The 15,324-nt window shown below is 45.0% G+C and overlaps 1 protein-coding gene across 1 annotated transcript in view; it reads right to left on the bottom strand.

Annotated features, from left to right (window-relative positions):
- Positions 1–1,519: 1,519 nt before the first annotated feature.
- The window catches only part of LOC130022200 (zinc finger protein 239-like), a gene marked incomplete at its 5' end in the record, with an annotated part of 106,217 nt that continues 92,412 nt past the window's right edge, over positions 1,520–15,324 (bottom strand). The window contains 2 exons of the mRNA XM_056112958.1: positions 1,520–1,570; positions 1,821–1,952. Coding sequence (XP_055968933.1) covers positions 1,520–1,570; positions 1,821–1,952 — 183 coding nt within the window. The remainder of the gene's footprint in view (positions 1,571–1,820; positions 1,953–15,324) is intronic.

The following is a 15,324-nucleotide window of genomic DNA, read 5'->3' on the forward strand; positions in this document are numbered from 1 at the left end:
AACGAAAAAATAATCTCAACCTGCTTGTAACCGACCAGGTTCGATTCCCAGGTACTCAATGGTCCCCAGAACCCTGTGGGCACACACAAAAGCAGCCCCCCAAAACCCTCAGAGCCAGAGGTATAGTATAGCTGGTAGGATGTTTGCCTTGCATACAGTCACCCAGGTCCAATCCCCGGCATCCCACATGGTCCTCAAGTACCACCAGGAGTAATTTCTAAGTGCAGAGTCTGGAATAATCCATGAGCATTGCTGGGTGTTACTCAAAAAGCAAAAAAAAAATCTTGACAGAAATGATGTATTTAGAATTTCCAGGGAAGGTGATCTCCCAGTCTTAGGCACATTATTCCTGTGTTAATTAAAATTCTTCTTAACACACCCCAGTTCCTCTGATGACTGTTACCTTCACTCCAGACATCTGGTGATGCCAGAGTTGAATCTGGCCTCTGCCAGTCTCCTCCATGAAGAACAGAAGACATGGGACTTCTCATGTGTACAGGAGCCCCAAAACTCAGGAGGAAAGATGGTACCCTCAGCAATGTGGAGTGCTGAGATGTGGGGACCTGGGGTCTGGAGATCTTTAGAACCAAGTTGGTTGAAGACATCGTACTGCAGAAAGGCAAGCCTGTCCTGTGTCACCCTGTTCACTCTCGGGCAGCTGGTTTTGGAGCACGGCCCACTGGGTGTCTCTCCACATAGAGGGTAAGTAGGGCAAGCCCCAGGCAGCACGGAATGCGGACACAGTTCACTAGTTTATTCTCTGACCTGAGTTCCAGAAGGGTACTACAGAGCCGGGCATTGGTGGACTCTCATCCCCTCCAGGCCTTGGCAGGTGTAAGGGAGTCGAATCTACCATAGGAGGCCTCCTCTTGGCACACAGATCCCTTGAGAATGAAGGCAGCACCATTGGGGTCGGGGTCATGCCCCACCCTCCACTCCACCCCACCTGGTCCACACCTAATCTGGTTATATGATTCAGGGGAAGGGATTCAGAGGCAGGGGTGGGACAGCGTCTGGAGTTGGGCTGAGATGGGGGGCACACAGCTCCGCCAGGGGGCCCCACATCCTTCTGGAGTCCGACTTTGGTTCCCACACTTGGGGACCCCCCACCTGCTCTGTTCCCAGAAATTTCTGAAGAATCCAACGAGCAGTCTACCTCGAATGGTAGGGAATCCAGTGGTCAACGAGGAGGTACGGAAGCACCAGATATTTGGGGGAACAGGATGTGAGGCAGGTTTAGAGGCAGGTTTAGGAGGGCTGTATCAACTCTGAGCTGGAAGCCCTTTGTATGCGGTGCAGGGGTGCTAAACTTCCAGCTAAACTTCCACTGTGCCCGCAAGAGTGGAGGGGAGAGGCTTGGTGATCTCCCTGGGGGCTGAAGAAGGAAGGAGATTCCTCTTATCTGACAGTGAGCAGTTGCAAGAGAAGAGAAATAGGGTGGCTGGAGGCCTCATCACCATTAGTGCCCCTGTGAGGCCGTCCCATCTGTCCCTCCCTCTCCTCTGTGACCCCCAGACTCTCAGCTACTGAAGCAAACGGGCCCCAATTGGAAGCCGAACTTCTGGTCAGGCTGTCCGAAACCGGAAGCCGCCACATCCAGCAGTGGGAGGACCCACCCCTGGGGGCGCTGAATTCCAGCAGGGTCTTGGCCTGGCCCCTCCCCGGTCACAGGGACCCCCTGCGCGCTCCCACCGCCTACTCCGCTGACCTAGCCATCCTAGGGGGACCATAGTGCGGCCGCCGCCATCTGGCCATCTGGTTGAGGCCCGACTTCTGGCCCGTGGCCTCCCGGAGTGCAGCTTGAGGCCCTGGCTCCCCACCGCCAAGTCCAGCCTGGCGGCATTGTTCTGGCACAGGCCTGTGAAGGACTGCCAGGTGCTGGTGCTCAGCAGGCACAGGAAGGTCAGCTGCACGCCGCTCTCCCGGGCGCCATCGGCATCCATGTAGGAGAACTGCGGGTGCCCGGGCAGGATTCGGGGGCTAGAGGGCCGCCAGTGACAAGCTGGCGAGCCCCGGCTCTTCCTCCTGGTTGCACTTGGCTTTGTTTTAGTTTTGCTTTTGCACACACGGTGGTGCACAGGGATCACTCCAGGTGGGTCACAGGGAGTACTATGGGGTGCCCGTGATCAAACCCCGGTCGTCATGTGCAAGGCCAGTGTGTCCCCGTTGGACATCACTGCGGCCCGACTGAGCCTTTTTCTCGCTCCCCAGCGTGTGCTTCTCTTTAACTCTTTCTAAGTAAGTTTCTATAAAACTAGCTTGTTGGGCCCGAGTGATGATATAGTGGGTAGGACACACAGACTTGCACAGCAGGCCCAGGTTCGATTCCTGGCATCCCATAGTGTTCCCCTGAACACATCCAAGAGTAATTCCAGGACGCAGAGCTAGCTGTCAGCCCTGAGTATCGCTTGGTGTCACCCAAAAAGGAAAAGAAAAAAGAAAACAATCTTGCTTCACACACACACACACCACACACCACACACACAAATTTTAAAAATCCAGAGGAGCCTCTGACTCTGAGCTTCAACAGTCTGTTCCTGTGGCTGGCACGCTTGTCCTTGTTCTCCCAATCACTGACCCCAGTCATTGCTCAGGCCCCAATCAGACTGAAACTTGTACCCGGGAGGACAGTGGGTCCTTCCAGAACACATGGCCCCCAAACTTCCACCATGTCTTTGGGTCCCCCGCCTTCTCTCGCAAGCCAGCCTCTCTCCTCCCGGCCCACCTGCGGCCCAACAGCATGAATGACCTTCCCTCGTTGAATGGAGCCATACTAGCAAGGCAAGTGCCTCCCCACTGGATTATCTCTCTGGCCTCACATAACTTGTTAGGACAGGACAGCCTCGGACTGGGCCAAGGACAATGAAGATAGTATAGTTTCCACTCACGCCTCTATTATCTGCTTGTTCCAGGAGGAATGTATGGGCCCCTGAGCTATGACCATATAAAGGTATAATCTAATTTCATAAAAGACCTTGTGGTTGACTAATGAAACAGTTGCCATGGGTCCAGGCTCAGCCCTCAGACCCAGATATCACGTGAAGCCCGGAGCAGGCACTTACGTAAATTGAGACCTTCAAATCCTCTGTAACGGCCAGTATAGGCCTATAAATGCTCCCTTCTGAAGAAGCTCGGGGTCTTGCCTCACCTACTGGGCCTCCGTGTCGGTGGGACGGCTTGACTCTGGCGAACCAGCTCAATAAACTGCCTGCTTGCTGATGGCATTCCTGCGTGGTCCTTGTCTGCGTCGGAGATCCCTAACAATCTTTGTTCTTTTAAAATAAAAACAGGTTTTATCTGGACGCTCTGTGGAAGGGGAAAGAGAGAGAGAGAGAGAGAGAGAGAGAGAGAGAGAGAGAGAGAGAGAGAGAGAGAGAGAGAGAGTGAGATGCGAGAGAGAACACGTTGGTCCCAAGTACAGCAGGCCCGGGACCCAAATGCAGCTATTTGGGTAGAAGTGCTTGTCCCAGGAGACCGGGGCCAGTGTGATTGCACGATCCCCAGCATCATGCAGAGTCACACAATCACTGCCAGGAATGGGCTTGATGCAGTGCAAAGGTGTTTGTATCTTTATCTCGCAGTGATTCAATTAAACACACACAGACACAAACACAAACACACACACAAAACCTTGTTGAATGTGTGAGTCTCTCTCCTTTCTGCCCCTTAAATATACCCCCGAGGACTGGAATGTTCCCTTTGATCATAAGTGTATTTCCAGTTGATGCTCAGTCACTCATTTTGGAACACTGGGCATCCACGTACAACCTCTGTCGCTGAAAAGTTATTTGAGCCCAAATCACTGTCTTCCCTCCACAGATTCACAGATTATCAGAGTAATAATGGGGCACTGCCTAACCCAACCCCTGCTCCATTTTGGTGGAAATGGAGGAAAACTATTTTCAGTACCCATCCCCCTCACCCTCTGACATTCGTTTATTCTCACATCTCACTCTGGTTGTGGCCTTCCTCACACATTCTGACTCTGCTCACAATATAGAAAGTTGCCATATAGATTGAAGTCATGGTGCAGAACTAGACATTTGCTTTGCATGAAGCCAGCTCGGTTACAATCTCTGGCATCCCATATGGTTTCCTGGGCACTGCAAGGAGTAAATCCTGAGTGCAGGGCCAGGAGAAACTTTGAGCATCACCAAATGTGGAAAGGAAAGAAAAAAATTGTCCTTAGGAAAAGGAATTAAACTCATTTTTTTTTTCATTTGGGTTGATGTAATTTTTCAGCTAGATAGAAGCAAATGTTGCACAACATTTCCAATGTAGGCACAGTCATGAGTGAAAGAGCACAGGGTTATTTAAAGAAGAATCTGTTTCAGCCAATTATTAAATGAAGTACAAAATATGCATGTAAGTAATAAACAATGTTTTCAAAATAGCATAGGAAAAGGCCTAGAGCAATAGCACCGTGAGGAGGATATTTGCCTTGTACGCAGCTGTCCTGGGTTCAATCTCGGCTACCACATATTTCCAGATGGAGTGATCCCTGAGAATGAACATAAGTATGAACATATGAACTATACTAAATATATACTACAGCTCACTTTATTCCATTGTATCTTCAATAGTATGATAAAGCAAGTAAGAAGATAAACGTTGAAAAATATAAATAATTAGATGTCTTGATTCACTGTTAATGAAGGATCTACATTGGTTAATAATTGAACTCTCCAAAGAAAACTATCATTCTGATAACACAAGTCATAAAAAATTGCAAAATTAAAGAATTTTCAGGAATCTTACTCATATAAAATAATTCTAATTGGTTCAAGAAATTCTTGGTCAAAACATTTAAATGGTAGAAAATATTTTTGATATGATTTTGCTTTTTGGGTCACATCCATCAATTCACAGGTGTTACGCCTGGCTCTGCACTCAGGAATTACTCCTGGTGGTGCTCAGGGGACTTATGGGATGCTGGGAATTGACCCCAGGTCAACCAGGTGCAAGGAAAATGCCCTACACGGTGTGCTACCTCTCCAGTCCCATTTTTGGAAGACAGAAAAAGACATTTGAGTACATAAAATATTCATGAATCAGAACATCTGGTATTGTGATAGAAAATTCTTACCAAAATTAAAAACTCTAAAATTTTTAAAACAAATCCGTAAACAACCCTAGAATCATTTAACTAATCTAAACTAGATAAGATAGTTCTAATTTTATTTTGTTTATTTTGGGGCCACACTCAGCATTACTCAGGGCTTACTCCTGGCTCTGCACTCAAAAATCAGTCCTGGAGGCTCAGGGACCCTATGGGCTGTCGGGGTTCGAACCTGCATCAGCTGCATGCACAGCAAGCGCCCTCCCCACTTCACTGTGGCTGCCTCCCCCAATAGTTCTAATACTTTGGTTATTAAATCATAGGCGCTACGAAAAATACATGAAAAAAAGGCATTTGAGAGAAAAGTTAAAAATCAATGAGGAATGCATAAAGAGATGGGGGAAGATTAATAAAAGAAAAGTGAACTCAGAAAACAAAGTTTAATCAGAGTGTAAAGGTGAATAGAACTTCTGTGTCAGTGAATGAGTGAGGATGTAAACATTCTAAGTGACTTGTTGTATGCGTTACTATAAGAACTGGTTATGCCACCAAAAAGTTTTAAAAAATACTTTAAATGAAAATACAGATTAAAAGCAATAAAAGGGGCCAGAAAGATAGTCCAGTGGCTGGGAGCTTGTCTTGCTCGTGATGGGTTTGGTATTTATCTCCAGCATCGTATAGGGTCCCCACTTGCCTTTCACACAGCCAACCCGGATTCCATCCCCAGTATCCTCTGAGTACAACCACAGTAATTCCTGCTTGCCTTGCACACAGCTGACCAGTTCCATCCCATAGGGTGCCCCAAACACCATCCGTAGTAATTCCTGTGTGCAGAGGCAGGAAGACCCCTCAGCATCACTTGGTGTGGCTCAAAAGCATAAAGCAAAACAAAGAAGAAAAAACTCCAGAGTATCATGAGTATAATGGAATGTCAGTATAGGAACTCAGGTGAGCTTAACATTCCAATGTGTGTCCCACAAAAACAGCACCAATCAAAAAATTCTCCGTTTTACAAATTTATTTTTTTATTTATTTTTGTCACATTTTGTTGGATATCAACCCTCAGTGCCCTAGGCTTCACAGAATAATTGACTCTTTCCTCCTCTCAGAGAAGCTTCCCATGCCCTTGCTAACATCCCTAATTTATTAAAGTGTATCTTCAACCTTTCCTTTGTGTTGGATATTAACCCTAAGTGCTTTAAACTTCATCAGTGAATTGTCCCCTTTATTCCTCCTAGAGAAGCTTAACAAGCTCTTGCTGGAAAACCTAATTTGGTTAAAGTACATCCTTAACCTTTCCCTTATATTTTACCTCTCTTTGTCACAAATTTCCAAGTTAGTCTTGATTATTCATAAGCCAAAACTTTCTGGTAATTCAGAACTTTGTATTTGTACTGTTTTGTATTTGAAGTGCTCTATATATCTACCTGCTTTTCTATCTCCCCTATAGCCTTTTCTATGTTTTACTATAGAGCAATGTTCTTTGGTTAAACACAGAAAGACCATTAATGCTATGCTCCTAATATTTGGGAATTGATTGATTCTAAGTTATATCTGCTCCTGGGTATAATTACTTGGTCATAATTACTTGAGTCAGGCTTCAGTTGTTGTAGTTCCTAACACCCCAAAAGGGAGGTTCCGCTGTGGGACTGGGATGAACCCGGGGCAGTGGCACAGCTACCTGGCATCGAAATGGGACATTGTAAAAGGCATACATGCATGGTTTTGATGCTAACTTTTACAACCTAAGAGACAGGACCCCCATTGGGAAGGACAAGCTCAACTGACCTGAGGACTTAGTCTGGGATTTATGGTAAAAGCCTTGCTTGCACTCAGAGCCCAGAGAACTAAGTGCTGGGATCTTTGACTCTTACTGTGTTTATCCAAACAACTGCATTTATTGATAACTTATACACTAGAGGGAAAGATAAAAAGCAATGTAGATGTCCCTTGGAGGCAGTGTCTTCTTGAGTTGATCTCTCCAAGAGAATTTCCTCTGCCAAATGTTTATCTATGTAAATGACCAATCACACCTATGTCCTGACCTCAATCCCCCTTCAGATATTCTATAAACATGCTAGCACCTCTCCAATAAAGGGGCAATTTTCACCATCAACTATGTTCCCCCATCTCCCCATCCTTCTTTCTCTCTGTTGGGGAGCCCTGGGGAGGTGGGGAGGTGGGGAGCCAGCTCTGGGCCACAGAACACAAACACACGCATCAAAGTAGCAGCCCCAGTGATTTACCTTGTGAACTCACACACTTGGTGATGTTCGGGTTACTTCTGGCTCTGCATTCAGGAAGTACTCCTGACAGTGTTTGGGGGACCCTATGGAATGTCAGGGATGTTGGAACCTGGGTCAGTTGCATGCAAGACAAACACCCTACTCCTACTCTATCTCTCCATCTCCTCCACATCCCAAGAAATGCCAGGAGGAATTTCTGAGTGTAGACCCAGGAGTGAGCCCTGAGCATCACTAGGTGTGACTTCCCAACTAAAAGCAAAACTAAAATAAAATAGGCTGAACCTTGCGCAAAAAAAATGAGATTCAAGAAAAAAAATCTCAGCACGCCGACCTTGTACTTACATTCCTACAGCTCTTGATTAGTGGCGAAAGGCTACACTGTGTAGGGCAGAACCTCTGATGAGCTGTTCCTCACTGACCTCTTGCAAGCATGGGCATGGAGGAAGGGGGAAATGAAAAGTAAAAGGGGGAAATATGTTTTTGTTATTTTGTGATTTTTTTCTTTTTTGGTGGGGGGGGCACACTTGGCTCTGCTCAGGGATCACTCCAGAGAGACTCAAGGTCCTGGAAGCATCAATTAAAATTATGTGGACAGGGGCTGGATTACTTGGACAGTGGGAAGGGAGCTTGCTTTGCACAGTGCCGAGGTCTGCCTGGGTTTGATCCCCTGCACCACTTAGGGTCCCCGAAACCCACCAGGAGTGATCTATGAGGACAGAGCTAGGAATAAGTTCTGAGTATATTATTTCGTTGCTACGTTTTGCACATCTTGGACATTTGTGTTTCTGTCACACGAATGCTGTGCAGATATTTTCTCCTGTTCATTGATGGAGTGTTTTAATTTTGGCCGCCTTTCATTGGCAGAGCAGAAGTGTTTAAGTTTGATGTACTCCTTCTGCTTTGACTTTCTTTTCCATGAAATTTAATTATCAAAGACATTTCTTTTTCTTTTCCTTTTAAAATTTATTTTCCAATCAAGACATTTAAAATAAAAAAGCACCATAATTCCAAAGTTATTCAGTGTTGAGCTTTAGACATACAACATTACAGCACCAATCCGTGCATTAGTGCCAAGTTCTCCCCACCAATGGTCTCAGACTACTGCCCATATCCCCTACCCACCTCCAGCCCTGCCCTCTGGACAAGCCGCTTTCTCGCTTTGGCTGTTACAGTTTAGGTAACTTGATTTCAGTGTTGTTGACACTGTGGTTAGGGAATTTGGTTCTATTTTTCCTTAATAAAACCTGCATCTCCAGACCTGACCCCCATTCCTTCTCCTCTGTCTTTTCTCTCCCTCCCTTCCACATTTTTTTCTTTCTCCTCTCTCTATCCTGAGGCTAAGGTTGAATAGAGCATCCTCCTCTTTAAGACATTGCATTTCTTCATCCAGTTATTCTAAATGCCTCATACAAGTGGTATCATCCTGTGTTTATCCTTCTTCTGACTTGCTTCATTTAACAATCGTCAAAGACATTTCTAAAGTAGATATGATGGATATTATTATTATTAGCTTTTGAGGTCATATCTGGCGATTCTCAGGGGTTACTCCTGGCTCTGCAGTTTGGAATTACTCCTGGTAGTGCATGGGTGGACCATATGGGATACTGGGAATTTAACCCAGGTCAGCCACATAATAGGCAAACACCCTACCCTTATCAATCTGGTCCCATGATTCACTCTCAATGTTATACTTTCTAGATGTTTGGAGAAATTCATATTATTTATCCATCATTATAATCATAGAGGAACATCACTGACCTGAAACTTCTGTGTACAATCTCTTCATTATTTCTTATTCCTTTATCACTAGCATCTTGATCACTTGATCACTTGATATACCATTACTCATTGATTCACTCGAGCAGGTGCCAGCAACCTCTCCATTCATCCCTGTCGCGTGCTAATGTAGCCCAATGGCTTCTGCTCATTCTAGGACACGAAGAGGTTTAAATCAATCTTTCAGGGTCTTGACGAAGAAGTCTGACCATCTTGTAGGTGGGCGGCCTCGTGATCTTTTGACATCCCGTGGAATCCAGTCAGTAATGGCTCTAGTCAGAGGTCATCTCCAAATCTCATTACGTGTCCAGCCCATCTGATTTTTGACGCCTTGGCAAATGAGACATGGTCTCTGATTCTTGACTGTTGACAGAGGTCAGAATTTCGAATTCTTTCTCTCATTTGAGTGAAGAGTGATACTCCAATCATAGATTTGATTTCTCTTTGGGAGACCCGAATAGCGTTCTCATCATGTTTGAGTAGGGCCCAGGTCTCTGAGGTGTATGTTAATACAGGAATAACAGTGGAATCAAAGAGATGTGCCCGGAACCAGAGGTTCTTTGTCCTCTTAGCTATTTTTTGACGTTCTTGAAGGCGTTCCAAGCCTCTCTCTTTCTCCTGTGCAACTCAGATGCCAGGTCATTAGTCATGTTGACTTCTCGACCTAGGTACACATAACTGTTGCATTCGGAGACGTTTATCCCATTGAGAGTGAATGGAACGCCTGGAGCGAGACCATTTCTCATAAACATTGTCTTTGTTAGATTCAGCTGTAGTCCGACCCTTCCACGGACGAAGTCGGCTAGCATTTGTGCCACTTGGCTGATGTTTGGTTTTATAAGAACTATGTCATGAGTGAAGCGGAGGTGGTATAGTTATCGACCGTCTATCTTCACTCCCATTCCTTCCTATTCCAGTCGTCGCATGACGTTCTCAAGGGTGGCACTGAAGAGTTTCAGTGAAATAGTATCACCCTGCAGAGCCCCTCTCTTGACATCAATGATCACCTCCCTGTGGAATGGTGAGATCCTGGTAGTGAATCCGCAATACAGCTCACGGAGGATCCTGATGTATTGACTCTGAACGCCCTGTTTGACTAGGGCCTCGATGACCACTTCAGTCTCAAGAGTATCAAAGACCTTCTCTAAATCAATGAACGTTATTCAGGACAGCATCTTAAACTCCAGAGAAACCTCAGTGAGCTTGGTTATCATGTGGATATCGTCGATTGTGCTAAATCCTTTTCGGAAGCCAGCTTGCTCGCATGGTTGTTCTTCATCTAGGGTTCCACTAATCTTATTCAAGATGACTTGAGTGAACAGCTTATAGACGACAGACACTAGGCAGATCGGGCGATAGTTGCCAATGTCGTGGATGTCTCCCTTCTGGTACAGTAGTACAGTCCTGCTGGTTGGGACGGAAACTTGCATTCAGACAGGTAGTGTATAAAGAGCTGAGCCAGTGTATTGATGAGTACTGATTGCAGGATCTTCAGGTGTTTAGGTCTGACCTTGTCTGGGCCAGGTGCTGTTTGATTCTTTAGCATCTACTGGTATTTTTTTTCCATGGGGCCACACACATATTGATAGTAGGTCACTGACTTAAAGACACAGTCTCTAACAAGAGGAAAACAGTGCTTCTGTCTCTGAGATCTAGAAGGATCCTTTGGGGTCAGGCAGAAAAAAAATCAAAAAAGCTAAACTGCCCTGGGGCCTGCAGTTGGGAAAATAGGACCAGGTGCCTCCTGGGTAAAGCGATCTTTCTCTAATTTTATTTAATCTAAATTAACAACTATCAAGTTAGTTGAATGGTCAGTGATTGGTCAGTGGTGCGGGAACTGGATAGTAGTTATGATAGAGGAGGTTCCATTATGATAACACTAGTTGGAAATGATCACTCTGGACAAGAGCTGAGTGTTGAAAGCTGATAAAGGGACATGCATTATAACATACCACATCTGTATTGCAAGCCATAATGCCTAAAATGAGAAAGAGAAAGAGAGAGAAAAAAGAGAGAGAAAGAGTAGAGAGGTACCTGCTATAGAGACAGGTTGGGGTTGGGTGTGACTTGAAGATGTGAGAGGGAAACTGAGGGCCCTGGTGTTGGAAAATTACACTGGTGGGAGGGATGAGTGTTGGAATTTTGTATGGTTGAAACACAATCATGAACAATTTTGTAATGCTCTAATGCATGCTGATTCAATAAAAATATGAATAATTCATAAATTTTGACCCCAGTTCTAACCACAGCAATGTGAACACATTGCCACTTTTACTGAATACGATCTGTGACTGTAATTGAAAATGTGGAATGGAAATCATATTACCCCTCAGAGACAAGTTTCACTGTAGAAAAAAAAAAGCAAATTATCGTCTAATGGAGGGTAAATGAAGTTTCCATTTAAAATCCTACTTAATAGGGTTTGGAGTGATAGTACAGCAGGTAGGGTGGTTGCCTTACATACAACTAATCTGAGCATAATTCTGAGCATCCCCTATGATCCACTGAGCCCTGCGAGGAGTATTTCCTGAGTACTGCCAGGAGAGCCTCAAAACAAAGGAGAAAATCCAAAGTATTATTACCACACCATTTAAAGCATGCAGTGAGTTTACTGTAGGTACTTAGTGGATTTACAGAGGGGGATCCAGCCAACAGGCTTCTGGGTCCTGCTTTGGGACCAAACACTGGACTTCTCTACTGCCTTACCTCATTGCCAGGGGAAAGAGAACAGGTTTATAAGACCTTGTCGACACACCCGTAACCAAGAGACAATTTAAACTGAGCAAAATACCACAATATATTGAAAAATACATAACTTCTCAGTCACTCCAGTAAAATACCTTAATCTTCCTGAGTATTATATTGAGGGTATTATTACACAACATGCCCAGAGCTATGAGGTTCATACAAACACTTTTTATTTGTCTCAAGAGATTTCAAGATCAAAATACAATCATGAAAGTTTGTAAGTCTGTAACTGTGTCTCATGGTGATTTGTTAAAATAAAAAAAAATTAAAGATTTTGAGATAAAAGAAAACAAAGATGAGGCGTTATATGTATTAGTTTGAATGTAAAATTCTGGTAAATGTCAGTCATGTTTTGTTTTGTTTGCCTTCATCCGTGAACCATAAATACTAAGGAAAGGCAGGGTTGTCTGAGATTCTTTATATTTGAGCGACAATCACTGGGTTTGGGGGAGCCACGTTTGTAATGGGTACATCAAAATTCACCGTGCCTGGTGCCAAGTTCAAAGTCATGGGCTGGCCACACGCAGGGCAAGTTTTATAGAAAGTTTCTCAATTAGGAAGTGCTAACCCTCGCCCCACAAATAGAAATGTGGCAGGTGGATCTTATGAAAACCTGGACAGATCTCTTGTTGGCTAAACTTAAACTTCAAATATCCTAAGATTGATCTTAATTCCTAAAACTCTGATATATAGGTTCCACTGAGGCCTTCTAATGAATTCGAGCTAAGGTTTGGGTATTTGTCCTGGGTTTTGCAAAACATGCGGAAAAGCTTATAAACAGGCACTGGATGACTAGCTCCGGTGATGAAGCACAGGATCTGTAGCCTAACGGTCAGCATCTAATGATGGGGAAGAGAAGCTGCTGGCTGGAGCCAGCTCCAGTGTCATTTGGTGGCAGGAGCACAAAGGTCTCCTGGCTAAGGAGCACACGCCTTTGAGCCCGCCCCCAGAAACCGGTGGCTCTGGGCCTTAGCAACAGCCAATGAGAGAGTAGCTGGGCAAAACATGGACCAATAGGAGGCGAGTCCATAGGTATGTCCCGGTAGGGTTTGGCTCATTGCCAGCAAATGAGAGAGAAGTGGGGCAAAACATGGACCAATAGGAGGCGTGTCCATAGGTATTCCCCATCCCTGGAACAGGGTTTGGCTCATTGCCTGCTTCAGCATCCAAGTGGTCAGTCGTGGACTCTGATTTGCTAGGATGAGGTCTAGGAAATTGCACTGGGGATCCCGAGCTTCCCAAGAATCCCAAGAATCTTCAGATGACAGGTGAGCAGGATGGGGGCTGCTCTCGCCTAGACTGGGCCAGGGAGGAAGGGTCTGGGGGGAGGGAGGGACCTCACCTCATTCAGAGGGTCCCACTGGCAGGTGGTGGATTAAGTCCTGGGGGATGAGTTGGATTTGATGGCTGGTGACCAGCGTGGTGCGGACCCGGTTGGTAGAGGCATCTATACTGCTGACATCATTTATTGGGTGCAGATATTCCTTGAGAAACTTTTGGGGAGTTTCCTTCTGACAGCTCCTCACCCTGCTCTCCATGTGCCACTAGAGCCAACCTTGGGTCAGGGTCAGAGGTGTGTGTGTGTATGAAATTTCTTTGCTGTGGGGGCAGGTGCCAGATTTGGAACTGATAACCCAAGGTGAAACACCCATTTCTTGCCTGTCCAGCAATTATATTTTTTAAAAAATTTATTTTAATTAAATTTGGGGGGGTAATTTTTTGTCATGCTCAATAGCACAGCGGTAGGGCATTTGCCTAGCATGCAGCCAGCCTGGCTGAGCAGGGTTCGATTCCTCCATCCCTCTCAGAGAGCCCGGCCAGCTACTGAGAGTATCTCCCCATCACGGCAAAGCCTGGCAAGCTACCCGTGATGTATTCAATATGCCAAACACAGTAACAAGTCTCACAATGGAGATGTTACTGAGCCTGCTCAAGCTAATCGATGAAAAACGGGAGGACATTGCTGTGCAACCCAACAGTGTCCCCTCCTCCCTCACCTCATTTGGACAAAGCGAGAACGGGAGAAATAAATGGATCAGAGATGCGTTTGTCAATTTCTTTTTTATGACGACTTCAATGAGGGGGAGGGGAGGGGAATTGAGTGACATCATATTAAAACGCTGTCCGTTTCTGAGAATTTAAGTTGGGTTATTTTTAACTTATGATGTAACTTGGCCGTGACTCTGGAGCCCAGACCCAACCTGCTTCCCCACTCTAGTGCGTTCATCTCAACTTTCTATATTTGAATCGGGGTGTCTCGATTTAAGGGAAACAGTGTATCTTGTATCTTCATTTGGCTCAAGTGGAGAAGCTTCAATTTATGCTATTTCAACTGTAGCAAATACATTCTTCACATCTAAGATGAACACCGATAACTTGGTTTATGTTTGAATTTGAAATGGTTTCAAAGCGTTGCCACAAGCCAGGGCAACATCTCAAAGGGCTGGGGGACGTACCAAGCTGGCAAAAGACCCCAAGTTTGAACACGAGCTCCCTTTGTTCCCCCCTCCCCGCGTCTGCCTCGCTGGGTGTGAAGTCAGCAGCAACAACCCTGGTTGCCCCCAACACTGAAGTTGAACACTGAACTGCACCCCAAAGCTTTGGGCCTGCATCTGGGCAGTTTTCCAGAGAGGGGGACCCTGTCAGGCACCTCTGTAGAGCTCCTCCCCAGTCTCCAGGAACTGATCAAAATAAAATAAGCTTACAGAAAGGCCCAGGGTAGAGAATACTTACTTATTTCAAGCATTTAGTGTCCCAAAACCACCAGTGTGACTGTCGTTCCACAAACATCTCCATTTTCCCTCCCAATCCCAATCTATCCCTTTTGGCACATAACAAATTTACTTTGTATTGTTTATTCCAACAAAACTTTGAGAACTACAAATAGAAGCATCAGAAAATAAATCAGCAAGGACTAATTAGTACACATCTGAGTCTTTTAGAAATTTTGTTTGTTCATTTAAATTTTTATTTTAATTTTATAAGGTAGTTGACAATATTTGACAACTGCTTTGTATTTGAGAATTACACTTAACATTTGAACACCAATTCCACCACCATTGTAACTTCCCACCAACATAATTTAGATATGTCCATCCTAACCCTAAGCCCTGCCCCAAAGCAGAAATGAACTAACATTTTTTGTATTGTTTGTTATAAAAAACTGCTGAAAATCCTACCAAAAAGTATCCTTAGAGAAAAGAGTGTGAAGATTGTTGTATTTCAACCAGGGACCATTAAGCCCTTCTGTAAGAGATAACATGTTGTTAAAGGTTTAGCCTTCTGTGCATATACATATATATGCATATATATATGTATATAAAGAAACATTTCCCTCTAAGATTGGTTGCCTCCTACTTTGAACCCCATCAAATGCGGTGCGGTATTCTTGGAGTATGGGTAGGGTGTGTCCTATGAAGCATCACACAGCTGTGAATGTGGCCACGCAGTCCAGGAATAGGTTCACTCATGGGTGAGGCATGATATGAGCATATG

Source organism: Sorex fumeus, unplaced genomic scaffold (genome assembly GCF_029834395.1).
Source record: "Sorex fumeus unplaced genomic scaffold, SorFum_2.1 ptg000019l, whole genome shotgun sequence".
NCBI classification, from domain to species: Eukaryota; Metazoa; Chordata; class Mammalia; order Eulipotyphla; family Soricidae; genus Sorex; species Sorex fumeus.